The sequence below is a fragment of the Pygoscelis adeliae genome, unplaced genomic scaffold (genome assembly GCF_000699105.1).
Source record: "Pygoscelis adeliae isolate BGI_AS28 unplaced genomic scaffold, ASM69910v1 Scaffold208, whole genome shotgun sequence".
Taxonomy (NCBI): domain Eukaryota; kingdom Metazoa; phylum Chordata; class Aves; order Sphenisciformes; family Spheniscidae; genus Pygoscelis; species Pygoscelis adeliae.
This window is the reverse complement of record NW_008825290.1, coordinates 1,771,907-1,787,547: the sequence shown is the minus strand read 5'-3', so window position 1 is coordinate 1,787,547 and position 15,641 is coordinate 1,771,907. Positions and strand designations below refer to the sequence as shown.

Below are 15,641 nucleotides of genomic sequence, written 5' to 3'. Positions count from 1 at the left end.
TGGGCGCTGCAGGTGCCCACACCGGGAAGGGGGTCCCGGGGTTCGGCCAGGGGGCCCCGCCAGGTCCCGCGGGTCTCCAGCCAGCGGTGCGGTAACGCCGTGCTCAGAGCGTGCTGCTGCCTCTCAGTCCCACGCCCCGCACAAACTGCTCGAGGAGGCCGCCGATCGCCCCTGAGGGGCTGGGGGGCACGGCCTTCAGACCGATGGTCCGGCTGTAGCTGGCCAGAAAGGCGGAACGCACTTCTTCCAGACGGGACTCGCGGTCGCTCGATGACACCAGCCTAGGAGAGAGAAGGGGGAGGTCAGCGACTGCAGCCATCCCTCTCCCCATCCCAGCTCTCACTCCTGACATGGGGCAGGAGGCTGGCGGCAGGGCTCTGTCCACGGCGTGAACACGTGGTGTTCCGCTGGCTCTAGTGGCCGTGGCAGTGTCAGCCCCAAAAGGCTCCGGCTACAGCAGCTGGTGCCACTGCCTCCTTGCCCAACCCAACCCAACCCAACCCAACCCAACCCTCTCCCATGGAGCCAGTCACAGCCCCAGCTCTCCCCTAGGTCTCCTCCTTCACACCCCCCCCCAGCCTCTCCCACCACCACCATGCTTACGAGGCCGCCGTTCATACAGAAAGTGCTGCTTTCGCCAATCGGGTGCTGGCTGACGTCAGCCCCCGCGCCAGCTTCCTCCCCTCCTCGCACAGCGTTCCCAGATGGAGCCTGTCCACATCTGCCATGCCTGGACAGTCACTTCCAACCTATTTGCGACTGTCCCTTGCTTCCACTGGCCCCAGCCTCTCGCGCTTCTGCCAGCACAGACAGCTTTGGGGAAGGGTTGGATGAGCGGGGGCAGATAAGGTGACAAAAGCCCCAAGGAGCGCTACAGCCGCAGAAAGAATAGAGCTGAGCAGCGTTATACTTCTGCTCCCCGGCACGGCTGCTCTCTGCAAGCAGGAGGGCTGCGTGCACAGTAGGACATGGCTTCTCCCGGGACCTGCTCTCCTCTCCAACTGATCCACGCACCTGGTTAGGGGTGGGGGGAAGAGAGCAGAGGGAAGGCGGTATTTCAGCCGAGGGAGCAGGGGAAAGCAAGACTAGGGTTGAGAGGCAGCTGTTCCAAGTGCTCCAGCCTGAAACGGTCCTTGCTGCGGTGCCTCTGCGATGTCCCGGTGGTTCCCAGAGAGAATAAGACATTCCTCAAAGGTCACTCCAAGGGCACAGCGCGCACCTTCCCCATAAAAAATTCTCTTTAATCTCTCCCGCGCCTGGGCTGGCTATAAATTGGCACAGCTCATTTGAATGGAAGTGTTAACCACCCACAGCCAACAGCTTCGGTCCGGAAACAGCAGCAAGAGGATATGGTGGGAGGCCTATAAACAGCAAGCGATGCCGAGGCAGCCAACCGGGCCGCTGTTTACAGTGTCTGATAATAAAGAGAAGCCAGAGAGCAAAGGAAAAAGGCAACATATCTAAACACATTAAAAAGATGCTTTTTGGCAACCTAATTAGGACGTGGAACTCGCAAACCTGCTAGCATTAAAAATAAGCTACATGAAAGCAGGACTTATTTGCACCCGAGTACAGTGATCTTAAATGTCACACCCAGAGGTAAGCGAGGGCGTGCAGCCGTTAGGTCCTGCGTCTTCTGGCTCTCGCACCTCTTTACAGGGCAGATTTTGTACTTAGATTTTTAGGTTTCTTTCATGGAGTGAGACACTCCAAGGTGCAGGGTCAAGCAGCCGGCCACTGCCCAACACCAAGCCCTGCAGACCGGCTGCACCATTTCACTCTGAGCAGTTCAACCACGGAGGCAGGTCGTGCTTCCTTGCCAAATCCACGGCACTCTGCCCCGCTACACTTCCTACAGCCTGCCCGCTCGTCTGCAGCTTGGGGTGCAGGATGAGAGGAGGCTGTCAAAGCCCCAGCTCGAAGTAAGCCCTGACAAGCCCCACACAAGCACAAGAAGTAGGCTGTGAAAAGCATACCTTCATCGAGCTGCTGCCAGCTGAGATGTAAAGTGGGAACTTAAATGGAATTTAATTTTCCAAAAACTCATACTATGCTGGGCTGCAAAAAACTAGGATAAAACCACAATGGACTCCTGAGCGAACAGAGCTGATGCAGAGCAGAGAGAGAGTGGAGGCCCTGGGTCAAGCTCAACACAACCACCTTGGGAACTCTTCATCCCTTCCAAACGGCGCCTGGTCCCAGCACCCACAGTCGAGCGGTCCCCAGCCTCCGAGCACCCCACAGCTCCAGTGAAGAGCTGAACAGGGCAAAGCACTCGCAGCATCTGCTGCACACCCGAGGGAGAAGCACCACCGCTGCTCCCCTCCCTTTGAACTCGGCTGTCCCAAGCAGCCGGACTCTAAGCCGCGTGAGCCTACGGTCTCAGCACAGGCTGATTCAGAGCTCAACTTCAAATCACATTTCTCTCTACTGAATTCCCTATTCTGACGTTAGATCCAACCCCAAGAAGGGCAGCAACAACTTGCTGGTGACCAGCAGCCACCAAGCACAGCCAGGTTCAGGGCACAGTAAAGCAGTTGCTGCTTCAGCCACCCGTCCTGCAGTCGGGTGGCTGAAGATCTACTCCTTCAACGATCTCCAAACAACTACAGAAGCGGCACAGCGTGTCCTCGTGAAAGGAGGAGAGCAAATATCAACCAGGCCGTGTCCGACATCCCTCGCAATTCTTCGATCCGCCAATTCATGGGTCTTGTAGCTTCATCATGGCTTGGGAGTGGCTGCTCTGCTCAGCAGCACAGCGCACAGCCACATGAGAGGGCGAGCCAGGGCAGCCAGCCTGTCTCACAGGAGATGGCGGTTTTCTCACTGCTTGCCCTCTGCCTCCCAAGCACGTACTCAGACCTCGGTAAGGGACCTCAAGCGTTTGGCAGCACAGCTCTAGCACAGCTAGCTAGCGGCAGCCCCTGATCCGCCATTTCAGTTTCTTGATTGAGAGTTTACAGCCTGAAGGCACAAGCCTCTTCTCTAACAGCAATTAAAGCGAATCTCCTGTCTTTCAAGCTTCCACAAAGGTGGCTTTCTGTTTGGGGAGGAACATTTGCCTCCCAGCCAGTTTACATGGCAGGATGCGGCAGGATGCAGGGTCTCCGCTGCTCTGCACTGGCCAGATGCAGCACCTGCAAATGATGCTGCACGTGGTCAGACAAAAATCGGGGTGACAGAAAGAAAGCCCCTCTCTTACTGCAGCAAGGATCTGACCCCAACGGGAAGATGGAGATGAGCAAGATCCAAAAGCAAGAATATCTGGGATACCAGTCCTGTCCTGACAAGCACGCATCCTCAAATGTACTCGGTTATGCCCAAATTATGTGTCTTCAGGGAAGAGAGGAAAGCCTCTTCTTCCTACAGAAAGCAAAGTGCCCCCCCCATCATTAGGCAGAGAAGATGCCGGTTTCTTTCTGAGTTCAGCATAAGCAAAGAGCGCTCAGTGACTGAATTTGTGGATGGAAAGCATCAAAGAAGGGAAGATGGGACAGCTTGTTACAGGCTCCCAGGCTTCTTCGAAAGTGCCAGGGTGATAAAGTTCCAGTGCTCGCAGCCAGCCGAGGGACCCAAGGAGAGATCCTGTGTTTGAGACACTTACAGGCAAGTGCTAGGGAACTCATCCGGGAAGCTGCAAGGGAGAGAGGCGTCTGCGCTCAGGATTGCCTGCTCCCGAATACTGCCACACCCTGTCACCATCTGCCAGCTGCCAAAGTCTGTGGAAACGGAAGATCCGGGCAGAGAATGGTCCGCCGATCTGGGGCAGAGAGAGAGGGAGACGGCGCGATCAGTCAGGTCATTCAGCCACGTGCCTTTCACTGATGCTGGTGCCAGGGACCGCTGGGCTGACGACCAGCAACGCCTGCGCCAGCAGCTTTGAGACTCGGGGACCAGGGTGCAACATGCAGCTCTGGCTGGGCCCCAGGCCAAGCCTTTCCTTTGAAAGCGAGGGGAGAGCCAAGCTGCCTGGGGCCGACAGAGCAGCAGGAGCGCAGCGGGAGCCGGACAGGACACAGCCAGCAAGCAGCAGATGGCCATGCAGAACTGTGAAACCCATTAGCGAGGTGCAACAGCATGTCCTGCCCTGAATCCCTCACAGATGTGGACACCGTGCTTGTACAAGGGGCATCCCCCTGTTCCTTGTTGTAGCTCTTAGCACATCCCAGAGCAGCGGCAAGGCCTGACAGAATCAAGGTTGTGACTTGGTTAGTGCTGAGAAAGACTTAGAGATCCTTGGTCCAGCAGCTGTTAGAAAGCAGATCACTCCTGAGGCATTAACGCCAGACCTGGACAGAGCCAGTCACTGCTCAAGACGTCCCCAGGGCAGCCACCCCCCCCCAGCATCTGAAGACCTTTTCATTCCTGTGTTAGAAGAATGGACTGTGCCAGAAACCAGGTGGCAAAACTTCTTTAGGACAGGAGAAATAGCCAAGGGACGGTAATTGTTTGATGTATGCAACCTCTCACCAGGAAAGGAGGAAGCACGAAATCTGAGAAGTGAATCTGAGGAGTCCCTCCAAAATCTCAGAGAAGAGGGCACAATCACTTGAGACGAACCCAGAGCTCTTGGCTTCCGGGGAGCAAGCAATTACTGTGCCCCGCTGCACAGCAGAGTGTACATAGCTGGAAGCACAGCCTGTAGCAGAGCTACTCAATTACACACTACCAGGATCTTCTGGATAATTTATCTGAGATCTGCTGGGCAGATAGCAGTGCACCAGCTCCAGCTCTGCTGGGCCAGGTACTTGCACGCTGTCTTCACAGCTAAGAATAGCAGTGGCGCACTGCAGCTGCTCCCCAAGAGACCAGGAGAACAGCTAGAAAGACAGGATCTCCCACAGCAAGAAGGACCTCAGCGAGACTGGAAGGTGAGGGTGGAGGGAGATGCACAGTGGGAAACCTATTTGCAATCTCGATCTGATTCCAAGCCTGCCATTTAACTAGTCTGATCAATACCGCCAAGTTTGAGAAGTCTGAAATGCAGTCCTGAGCTGGCTGCACAAGCGGAGAAGGGGACGTCACACAGCTCCTTGCGTGTCAGCTTCCCATCACAGTGCTAACGTTCCCGCAGCTGCAGCTTGGGGGTAACACCACTGTCTGGAAGTTCAGGCTCTGGAAAGGCATCACAGCAGAAAATGGGAAGAGCAGAGCTTCACCTGCCGTGTATAGCTCTTGTTCTCTGGCTGCTCGATGACTGACGAGTGAGGTTCAGAGAGGTGCTGCAAGCATTAAGTATTGGGAGAACCCCTTCTTGCAAAAAGGTGTTTTTCCTAGAGCATGTAACACTGTAGGCAGCATGATGGCATTTCATTGAAAGCAGAACTGCAGCATACACTCTTAGAAAAACCTTCTGGAGATCAGACAGGGATAACCTTCCCTGGGATGCAAGGAATTCGCAAGGGAAAGGGCTCAGCTGTTCAGTGACATCTACCCCTCTCCCCGCCTTTGGAAGATAAAGCCAAGGAAGTCACCGTGATGGAAGAGAACAGGCAGAGTGTTTGGGCCCAGAGCACGGTGCCATGCTGGAAGCACAGTGGGAACAGTGCAGGAAGCCAGGGAGAAGCATAGAGGAACACTGCTTCAGTGCAGAGGGAAGAGGAGGATGTCACCTCCCTGAGAGTACAGCACAGCCAGACAGGAAAAACAGGACTGTCACACGCAGTTACAAGAATTTGAGCTAAAACCGTAAAGAGGTCTACAGGCAATGGGCTTGAGCTGAAAGTAGACAGGGACATCATTGCTGCCAGAAAAGTAATGGGTGGCTGAACAGAGGATAGGTTTGGGGCCAGGCAGAAACAAAGGTTTTGAAGAGGGAGACTCTGGATGGCAGAGGAGGGCTTGGGCTATGGCAGGATCTCCAGGTGAAGGTGAAGAGAACCGAGCAGAGCTCTGCAGTTCTCGCAAAGGGAAAGTAGTATCATCAGGAGCCTGCCTAGGAGACTGTGCCCCTGTGGCAAGCGAAGGAACAAGACATGATCCAGGGCCCTAGGGACAGTAAAAATGTCCCTCTGCCCAGTATCATCAACCACGCTGGCCAGATGAGTCTGTGCTAAAGAAGGTGAGCAGAAAATTCTTTCCTGCTTTGGGTGTATAGCCTCAGCTTTCAGCTGCTGGTCACCTTCCATGGTTGTCAGCTAAGATTAGACTGATCTTACACCCGCCTCTTGGAGGTGGATCAAGTCATCTCTTGAATCCTTTCTTGGACAGGCTGATAAAAGCGTCATGTACCTCCTGCAAGACTGACTCTCAGAGGCTCTCTAGCTCTCTAAACCTTCCTGGGCTCCCCAACCCTGTCAAGCAGCTGTACAAACTTAGTCAAGTTACATCTAACCTAATAGCACAGGAGCCTAGGAGTTCAAGGCAGCCAATTCTGTGGCTCGCCTCCAGGCAGCAGAATAAACACTTGTCAATTAATTGAATAAACTGATTAACTCTGCAATGAGTCCAGGTCATCCCTCTCCTGGCTTAGATAGCTGAGCCTAGCCAGCAGAGCTAAGATATCGTGGCAGACTTTCCCCTCTATCCCCAATGCCGTCTCAAGGGAGGCCCCTGAGGAAGTGTCACAACCAACAAGCATCTTGAACAGCCTCGAGAGACAGCAGGGGCCAGGGCTGGGTGAGACAGGCAGGGAAGGCATGGCATGGGAAATCCTGCGTTTGCACTGCAAGGGCAGCAGAGCTTCTTAAAAGCTGAGCTTGGCTTGAGACCAAGACCAGATCTCTAAGGTGATTGTATCCCAGTGCAATCCGGTAAATGCTAAAGGTGAAAGTCTTCTTGTTATTTCTACCCCTGAAGGCTCCTTGTAAAGTCTTGCTGCAGAGGCCCAAAAAGGGCTTCGGTGCAAGTTGGGGCTGCTGGGGCAGCAGGACCAGTCCCCAAGCCTGTAAGAACAGGTTTGCAACACATTACAGCCGTGCCAGAGGCTGGCTAGCTGCAAGGGCAGCGTGGAGGGTCTTGGGAAGCAGCTGGACGACCACAGCAAAGCCGACGTGGTTAAGAGAGATGAGATACAGCAAGTCTTCAAGTCACTGTCTCTGCCACAGACATCTAATGGCAGACAGAAAGAGAATGAAAGTGAGCTTCACACACCCACCTCTTCAGGTCCACGAGTGGGAAGAAACTCCCTCAAAAGTGCAAGATTAACAAAATTAGATTAGCAAAACAGAGATGAGCTGCAAGCTGTTCCTTCACACAAGGAAGGACCTCTAGCAGGCCACAAACTAGCAACTCCTAGCCTGGAACGGTTCCTTTTAATTAGGTCAGTACTTCCCATGCAACATGCTGCACAAGATAGAGTATTTCAGAGCACACGAACACTCGCTTACCAGAGGAGAGCCAATACCGGAGGCAGAGCAACAGTCAGGGATCCTTCCCTTTCTTAATACGTAATTGAGACGAGTGCCAAGTGCCCAGCAGCTAGGCTCTCATCCTGCCCTGTGCCGCCTCCGCTCACCTGCCATATTTCTACACACCTAGGACTATTTGGGAAGCAGCTCATTTGCCAGCATATGCTCTGTGCCTCAAATCGAAGCGTTAAGTAGGTACTGTACACGCAGACAGACTGTGGCAACCTGGAGTAAAGGGCAGCCCTTCCCACCTTTGCGTGGGAAATGTTGGCAAGGAGTACTTGGCAGAGCGCTGTACTGAGAGCCCTGGCTGAATCCCAGGCAGCTATCTACAGGCTGTGTTAGTGCTGTAACAGCCCAAGCAGCCAGTCCTCTGCGAGCACAACCATTTTTGATTGCAGCACAGTCATGTGCCAGCCGGCAAGCACATCTTGTGGCATAGTCGTGCAATAATTCCAGAAAACATCCCTGTAAACAATTCCTGTCCTGCTGCGGTCGCTATCCCAAGTTGTCACATCGCAGATACACCTTCCAAGCCAGGTGGCTGCAAGGAGCAAGACACGTAGTGCGCGTGCAGTCTTATCACTACCAACAAAACACCCAAAGCCAAGGGAGACAGCAGCTTCCCTGTCCCTCTCTGCGCTCACTGCACTCCCTCCAGACCCACACCTGAACCGCCTGCAGCCCTTAAGGTAAGGCAGTTCTCTGTGACTGCTGACCAAAGCAGATCCTCCATAATTTAACTCTTGCAGATCTCGACTCTTCGGATCACAGTACTTTGGATTTCATTTAATTGACTTAGCGAAAGCACATTCAACCAAAGATTATCCAGCTGCTAATCCACATTAGTGCTATGTGCACACATACTAAATCCCTGACACAGATACAGGGTTTTTCTGCAGTGTCATGGGACGCTGAGACTACTAGTGTCAAATGCAAACACAGGACAAGGTTTGCAAGCTGCTACCCACTCGCACGCAGGGAGTTCGATTCAATGCACACTATCTGCCATACTCAGAGCTCTCCGTTTGTAGAACAACAAACACCTTGTCCTGCTCTGCAAATAATCTATGCAATATCTTAATGCATGTTTGCCCTCAGCAGATGCGATCTTACCATTGCATTGGGATAAGTTAGAAAGACTGCTAGGAATTTGCCTTTGTACTGCTTTGCCTAACAAGAACCATCCTGGGATTTACAGGTACCCAGGACCTCTGGATCACAGCAGGACACAGGAGGCAGGCTTGTGAGGCGATGGCAGCAGCAGACTGCTGACGTGGCCCGGCCAGGAGCGGGGCTTGGCTCCCACCAGCTGACTCGACATTTGTGACTCCTTCATTTAGGACACCCCAGTTCCCCTCCCAGTCCCTGCTCATCTCTCTCTGTTGGCTTGCCTTCCCGTTCCCTCCAGAGCTCCCCTGCCTGCCAGCATACAGGCTGGGCTGTTTACGTGAACTACCTGAAGGGTGCCTGCTGGCATTTTACAAGCAACCGTTTTTCCTCAACTGCTGCTGCAGTGGTTAAGTGTTTTGTTGCTATGGCCACACAGCCAGAGGATTAGGAAGTCAAGTACAGTAGTTTCTTCATCTTAACAGCCTTGGCTGTTAACCTGCCAGCAGCACTGTAGAGATGAAGGTATTTCTGGCACCCTGATCAGTCTCTGTGCTCCAGCCTTTCCATCCTAGTCCCACCATTTCTCGGGGGGTGAAGGAACAGAATTTACCTCTTCCTTCCATCACAGATACACTCCTTCTCCACCCAAAATGGGACTCTTCCTTCAGGATAGAAAATGGTGGCTGAAGGTACTGTGATAATCCATTACCTGCACGGAGCTCACCAGACAAATTCAGACGAACATAGTCCAAGCAGGGAGACCAAAGCCAAGTGGGGTGACATAACCTCTCTCTCTGGAGAAAACATACCATGTCCAGGCCCCAAAAAGTACAAGCCATGTCAGCGTCTGACAAGGCAACGCATTGCTCAAGTCCTTAGCTAGCAGAGCTGTTAGCAGTGTTACCCCAGGGAAGGCAGGCAGGGCAGTCTCACTGATCTGGCAATGGACTAGGAGGCAAAGGAGCATGAGTGTGCCAGAAGACTGGGTTTGAAAGAGAAGCTCAGTTCAGCCGTTGCCTTGACAATTCCACCCACTCCCTAGGGTGGAAGGGTCTAGGTCTCTATTATTATTTCCTCCAGCCTGCACACCAAGAAGAGCAGGGCAAACCTAAGTGACTCCAGAGATGGAGAGCATGCAGGTGTACAGTCTCCACCCAGCACGAGTGTAGCAGGCAAACCATCTTTGTGTGCAGCTGATTTCACCACTTTGGCTTCACAACTCATTTCCTTCTCCTGTCCCCTTGGTTCCAGGCTGTGCAAGGGGTTTGCTCCCCCTTTTATCCCCTATTCCCCCGTCGTGTACTTTTTTCTAGCCCAGCCTTTCACACTGCCTTGTTCACAAAAGTTAACAGGGATTGGGAGTGGACTGGTGCAACCTTGCTGTGTTGAAGGGTTATAAAGGCTTTGTGCCATGGTAGAAGATATCATAAAGGTCAGAAAAACGTTTATAGCAGAATTCACAGAACATTTACCTCTTACAATGACAGAATAATGCAACTCCTTCTCAGGGATATTTATTGGGCATAGGAAAAAGCCACCCCCAGGGACTCTGGCCTGGAAGTAACAAGCTTCCCCACCATGCTTGCCTGCTGCCTCAAGCCCTGGGGGTGGCAGTTCTGAACACCCGATACCAATGGGCACTAAGCTTATAGACACGTCATCCAGACACAGCCAGAGGAAAGATAATTGCTGGCTTTACCAACTCTGAGCCCCTGGAATCCCAGGGACTGTGTGCTCAGCCCCTTCCCGTGGTGCTCTTCCGCCTACTCTGTTTCTCTTCTTCGCTCTCGCAGAGCAGAGTCCAGCTGAAGCATTATAAACCGCTTCTTCCACAGCATTGCTGCAAGCTCGCCACCAGCCCAGCGCTGAATGGCCTCTCAAGTCTTGGGAATGGCATGAGACCACACACAGGAGTTGTGGCATTACCGTCATGAACAAAAGCAGCCCCCAAGGCAAGCTGCTTTCTCTCCTGTATTTTCTTCTCTTCTCGGGAGATTTACTTCATCTTACAGAGAATGTAGAGGTGGGCCCCAGCAACAACTCAGAAACATCCTATTGATCTCTTTCCCCAGGGAGAACAGTTAGCATCATTTATGAAAACTGTCAGACAGTGATTTTTCTCTGGAATCGAGAAACTTGGTAAGAAAGTCTTACAAATTTTCAATGCTTTACTTGTTTGTCATTTTATTTTCCGTGTGATGAGAGAGTACTAAAATTTGGCTGGTGGCTGTTTTTGAAGGGAATCACTAGAAAAAGACTCATCGGAAAGCCTGCAGAGACTACACAAGTGTTTGATGCTGCTAACAGCAACCTCTTATCTAAGAGCCTCTTTATCCCCTGTCGGCCTAAACACATGGTGTTTGCTCCACAGGCTCTGCTCTTTCTTCCCTAGCCTCGCTCACCACTCTGCTTTGCCCTACCACAGCATCAGACTCCAGACGGGTGCCAGAATATCCTTTGTTACGGCATGAGATCAGGCTCAGGTCCAGGGTCCCCATTCCCCGGTTGCCCAGCGGGAACACACAGCCTTCCAGGTGAAATCCTTTGTGCCGGCACAGCGCTCGCAGCTTGCTCCTAACTTGCTCCCAGCGGATTCTACCTCTGCTTGCCACCAGCACCCAGAGTTTTTCCACCCTGCAGCATCAGGAAGGTCAGCAGGTGGAAAGGGGGACAGGATAGATGCAGAATGAGGTCTGCTTGGTTTGAAAGGCTTCCTCCCCCACACAACACAGCCATTTCAAACCCCTGTGGATGCATTTGACAGAGAAAGTGCTGTGAGCTCCAAACATGCAGGATGCAGAGATGCCAGAGCTCGTGGAGTTGAGGCATGCGCTGAGGACAGGCAGAACAAACACCTAGCCGTTATCGGCACTGTTCCTCACTCCTCTAAATGGGCTGAGGCAGGAGTTTCTGTGTTTAATGGCCAGCACTTCACACAAGGTCAGGCTAGACAGGAACAGGCCTCCTGAGGCCTGTTTGCAGATACAAACCCATGTGCTCCAGGGTTCTCAGAGCCACACAAGTGCAGCCCTGCGCTCTCCTTACCAGACACTCATTTTGCTGAGAAATGCTCTACTCCGTCCCATCTCACCTGGATCTGGGCACTTCCAGTGGGCTGCTTCCAATCCTCAGGAAGTTATCAGAATGGGTTGATGAGGAGGAGCTGGAGGACTTGACTTCGACCATCCCTGCAGAAGGCAGCCTGTCTTCAGACTGCTGTGCCCTGCTCCAGAGCACGGCTTGTGGCGACGATGCGCAGCTCTTCCTCCTGTGGGATGGAGGACTTGGGTGACAAAGCTGGCTTTCCCACATACTCCAACTAGGAAGCCTTTCCACAGCAGGCTGGATTTTATCCCAGAAGCTACAAGCTCTTGTTCCCAGTGAACCTGCCCTCCTCCCTCCCAAGGAACCATGAGTCACGGGTAACCACTCAGTGACGGGGGTACACTGAACTCAACCCATCTTAGCCCATTCTTTTATAGATCACCATCCACGTGACCTGGAAACCAGAGACAGGAGAATGCATCAGCCCACACACATACAGTGATTGCTTTGTTTAGTCTAGCTGTAAAAATGCCTCAAGCAAGGGGCCTCCCAGCAGGGAAAGACCATTTCAATCTGCTCTGAACTCTACAAAGTGTATCAGCCGAGGAGCTCAGCCCAGGTGGGCGTTCGTGTGCACTGATGAGCGTGACAGGGACACACCACCAGTGTTATTTTCCCTTTTAGTGATTCCCTTCAGGCACCGCTGACCACACTTCTGACCATGTGCACAGAGCTGACAATCACTCCAGATGTAGGTGCGTTTCAGCCCTCTCCCTGTCTGTGCTGACAGCCCAGAACTGCTCTGGCTTCTTTTCCAGCCAGCATATTCAGACTCGGGTGTGATTCACTGTCCATTGCTGCGTCAGGCCTTAGCTCACAGCACCATCCAGCTACATGCCAAACTGGCACACATATTTGGGACTAATTCACATCACTGCTGCTCCACGTTCAGATTTCCTTTCTTACATCAGTTTTTTTTTTGTGGAAGAGTCCCAAGAATTTGTCCCCTTCCAAAACCACAGTGAATTGGACAAAGACCTCCCTATGTACACAAGTAAAAAGGAAAAGTCTAAAGCAGACAAACTCAAGGAGAAAAGATGCTGTTCTTTCTGGAATCTGGAAGGGCATCTCAGCTTTGACTGAGATCTCGAGCACTGTCAGCAAGTGCAGCTAAAGACAGGCTCATTGTACAGTGGAAAGCACGATATCCTCTCTTCACTTCTTGAAGGTGTCCACCCTCAAACATCACACCACAGCCTCTCTCAAGCATTATTTATCTCATGTTATCATAGCTGCCAACATCTCCAAGCACAGCTTGCAGAAACAGGCTTGTACAGCTAAAAACCAAATGACTCTCCCTGCAAGGAGACCTCGAGGCCACCTGTTTTCAGGACAACACAATGAAGCACATCCCCTCCCCACTCACGCTCCCCACAGTCCAGCTCACCCAGCTTGCAGCAAGCCCTACCTGTTCTCCAGACTACACAGCCACAACAGCCTGCAGCAAGACATCCGAGAGCAGTCCCCTTGCTAAGCACTCATGGCAAGGCTCACAACCTTCCCTTTCCCAAGCTCATGCCCACAGCATGGGCCCAAACCATCCCCATGGTAGCAGCAGCTAGCCCCAACACAGCCTGATGTCTCCAACAGGAATGAAAGCAAACCAGAGTTAGAAAACACATCACAAAATCAAGCCCTGATACACGCAAGTGCAACAGATCTCTTCCAGCATGCTCTGGCCGCTTCACATCTTGTGAAAATCATGTGTAGGTTTTGCGCTGCAGGATCTCATCTGTATGTCCTGAGCGCTCAGAGCAACGTAAATGCTTCCAGTTTACTGCCCTGCAGCCAGGCAAGTGGAAAGTTGTCCTCTACTTGCTGCAGTCACTTTGCTGTGGATAGGTAGGGTCTGTGTGTTAGAGGACCCTGCGCTGCTTACTTGGTAAACGCGGTTTGGGACTCCCCATCTCCATTTTGTGATTCTGCAGGAAGATTCTCTCTTCCCCTCTTCAGCATTTTATAAATTGAATCACAATGTGCTTTAGAAAGGCTGCTGCCCCTAGCATGGCTGCAGGCTCAGTCCCAGAGGACTTCCAACTGCCTCCAGCACAACCCAGATTTAATTTAAAATAATTGCAATATAAAATAGCATTTTCACATGTGCTGAGGGAGAAGAGAGAAAAATTAAACTGAGAGGGGCAACCCTACAGCAAGGTTCTGAAATCCCCAAACAGCACCAGAAACTCCACAAGCAAGCACAACGCCCGCCCCAGAGCAGCAGAGTTGCCAGACACCTTCCCCAGTCCCCGCTTCCAGCCAGCCACCTACATCCCCAGGCAAGTCCTATGAGACCTTCTACCAATAGGGAGCACTGAGAATTTCGTATTCTCCCCCAGAAGTATCTCTAAGCAGCGCTGCAGGCAGCAACCTGATTTCAGCTCACACACCTCGTGCTGTTAGAGGGGCTGAAGTTTAGAGGGGATTCTTGGCCACCCAGCCCACCTACCACTAACTGCAGACACTCCCCTGTATAATCTCTTCCATAAACCAATTAAGGGCAGCTAAACTGCCTTCATTTTAGGGCAGCTAAACTGCCTCCACTTTTCCCTGGGGAGGCTGATGCCAAATGTCATTTTTCTCATAGTTTGGAATCATCTTTTAAAAGTAACGAAATCCTTTTGTGGATGAAGTTTAACAGTGAAACTGGTGAAAATGGAACAAAGCTCCTTTACTCTCATCAAGGGACAAACTTCAGGAGCATCCCCGCAGAAGCCTGACAGTCTCTAACATGGGGCGGTCTCCAATTTTTGGTGCAGAAGTTCTGTAGCACAAGTTGCAGCAAAGCCTCTCACAGCCAAATTCCTCTTTCCACCATAAGGAACCCATGCCAAAGAGAGCAGACCTGGAGAGTGAGGGACTTCAGAAATAGCTTTTCTACTGTGCTCAGAGCCTGCGCCTTTTGTTCTGCAGCCCATTGAGTGGTTATCTCCTCACCATGCTGCTTGAGCCTGTGCTCCTGCTGGCATCAGCTCCACTGCTTCATAGGTGAAGCTCCCAGCGGCTCCAGGGGAACTTTCCATCCCCAGAGAGAAGTCACTGCTCAGACTTGTGGTGCTGCCTCGGTCTCTCTGCTCTAGAGAAAACAAAACAGAGCTACCTGAAGACCATCTCGATCTTGCTCACTTTCTCTTCCTTTAAGCAATACACTTCCCACGTGCCCTGGGGCTGCATTCTTGTGAGGCCCCAAGGAAAGCATACCCATTTGTAGCCACCTGATGCTGGGAACCCAAGCCCCCAAGCGATCAACCATTACCAGCACCCAGGGGTGCTGATGCTCGGCAGCAGCACTCACTGAGCATGCAGATCTCTTCCAGGGTGAAGCCAGGTGGCAAACTCTTCCTTCTGGGGAAGGAAAGACAAAGTTACCTCAGCCACGCTTCAGGGCTGCGTGGAAGCTGGCCATAGCCAGATCTCTGTAGCACACAGCGGATCAGAGCGGTGGGGAAGTTAGCTGTGGAGGGGCAGAGGGGAGGGGATGGGGCTGGTGTGCAGTATCCGACCCTCCTAACAGTCCCAGCCCACACACCCTGTGCTTTGAGAGGGTGGCAACAGGCTGCAGGCAGACATGTGCTTATTCAGAGCCTCCAGGGTGAGTTTTGTTTCTTTCTGCCCCTCCTGAAACAGGAAGGGGTTAATGCTTAGCGGTCTGTTAAAAAACAGCCACCCCCGCTCCCCCCAGCAGTGCCTCGTGGAGCTTGCTGCACAGCCTGCTTGAGCCAGAGCACGCATCTCTGGGTTCATCCGTGCTACAGCAGCCACGGACAGTCATTAAGCAGAGAGCACGTTTCAGCATGGACAGTTTTTCAGAGCACAATGTGGCACCTCGCAAGCCTCGGCCCCATTTTGCAGCCTTCAGAGTTGCAGAATAAATTAAAGAAAACTGGGCTAGGACACCAGGGCTTCCGTCTCCCCAAAGGAACAGCACTAACAAGCTCCCTGGCTCTGCAGCCCATGCAGCAGCAGGCACAGGCTCCTTACCTCTGTGACTTCACAGCAGAGAACTCTTCAGAGGTGATGTGCTTCAGAAAATTGAAGCAGAAAAAGAAAATCTGAGCAAAGGGAGAGAGAATAGCG

At 52.4% G+C, this 15,641-nt stretch overlaps 1 protein-coding gene across 1 annotated transcript in view; it reads right to left on the bottom strand.

Moving 5' to 3' along the window:
- Nucleotides 1-22: 22 nt before the first annotated feature.
- The window catches only part of MTMR14 (myotubularin related protein 14), a 41,523-nt gene continuing 25,904 nt past the window's right edge, over nucleotides 23-15,641 (bottom strand). Inside the window, exons 15-20 of the mRNA XM_009329950.1 lie at nucleotides 15,546-15,616; nucleotides 14,860-14,909; nucleotides 14,502-14,640; nucleotides 11,554-11,730; nucleotides 3,605-3,760; nucleotides 23-281 (exon numbers count right to left, since the gene is read on the bottom strand). Coding sequence (XP_009328225.1) covers nucleotides 104-281; nucleotides 3,605-3,760; nucleotides 11,554-11,730; nucleotides 14,502-14,640; nucleotides 14,860-14,909; nucleotides 15,546-15,616 — 771 coding nt within the window. The 3' untranslated portion in view covers nucleotides 23-103. The remainder of the gene's footprint in view (nucleotides 282-3,604; nucleotides 3,761-11,553; nucleotides 11,731-14,501; nucleotides 14,641-14,859; nucleotides 14,910-15,545; nucleotides 15,617-15,641) is intronic.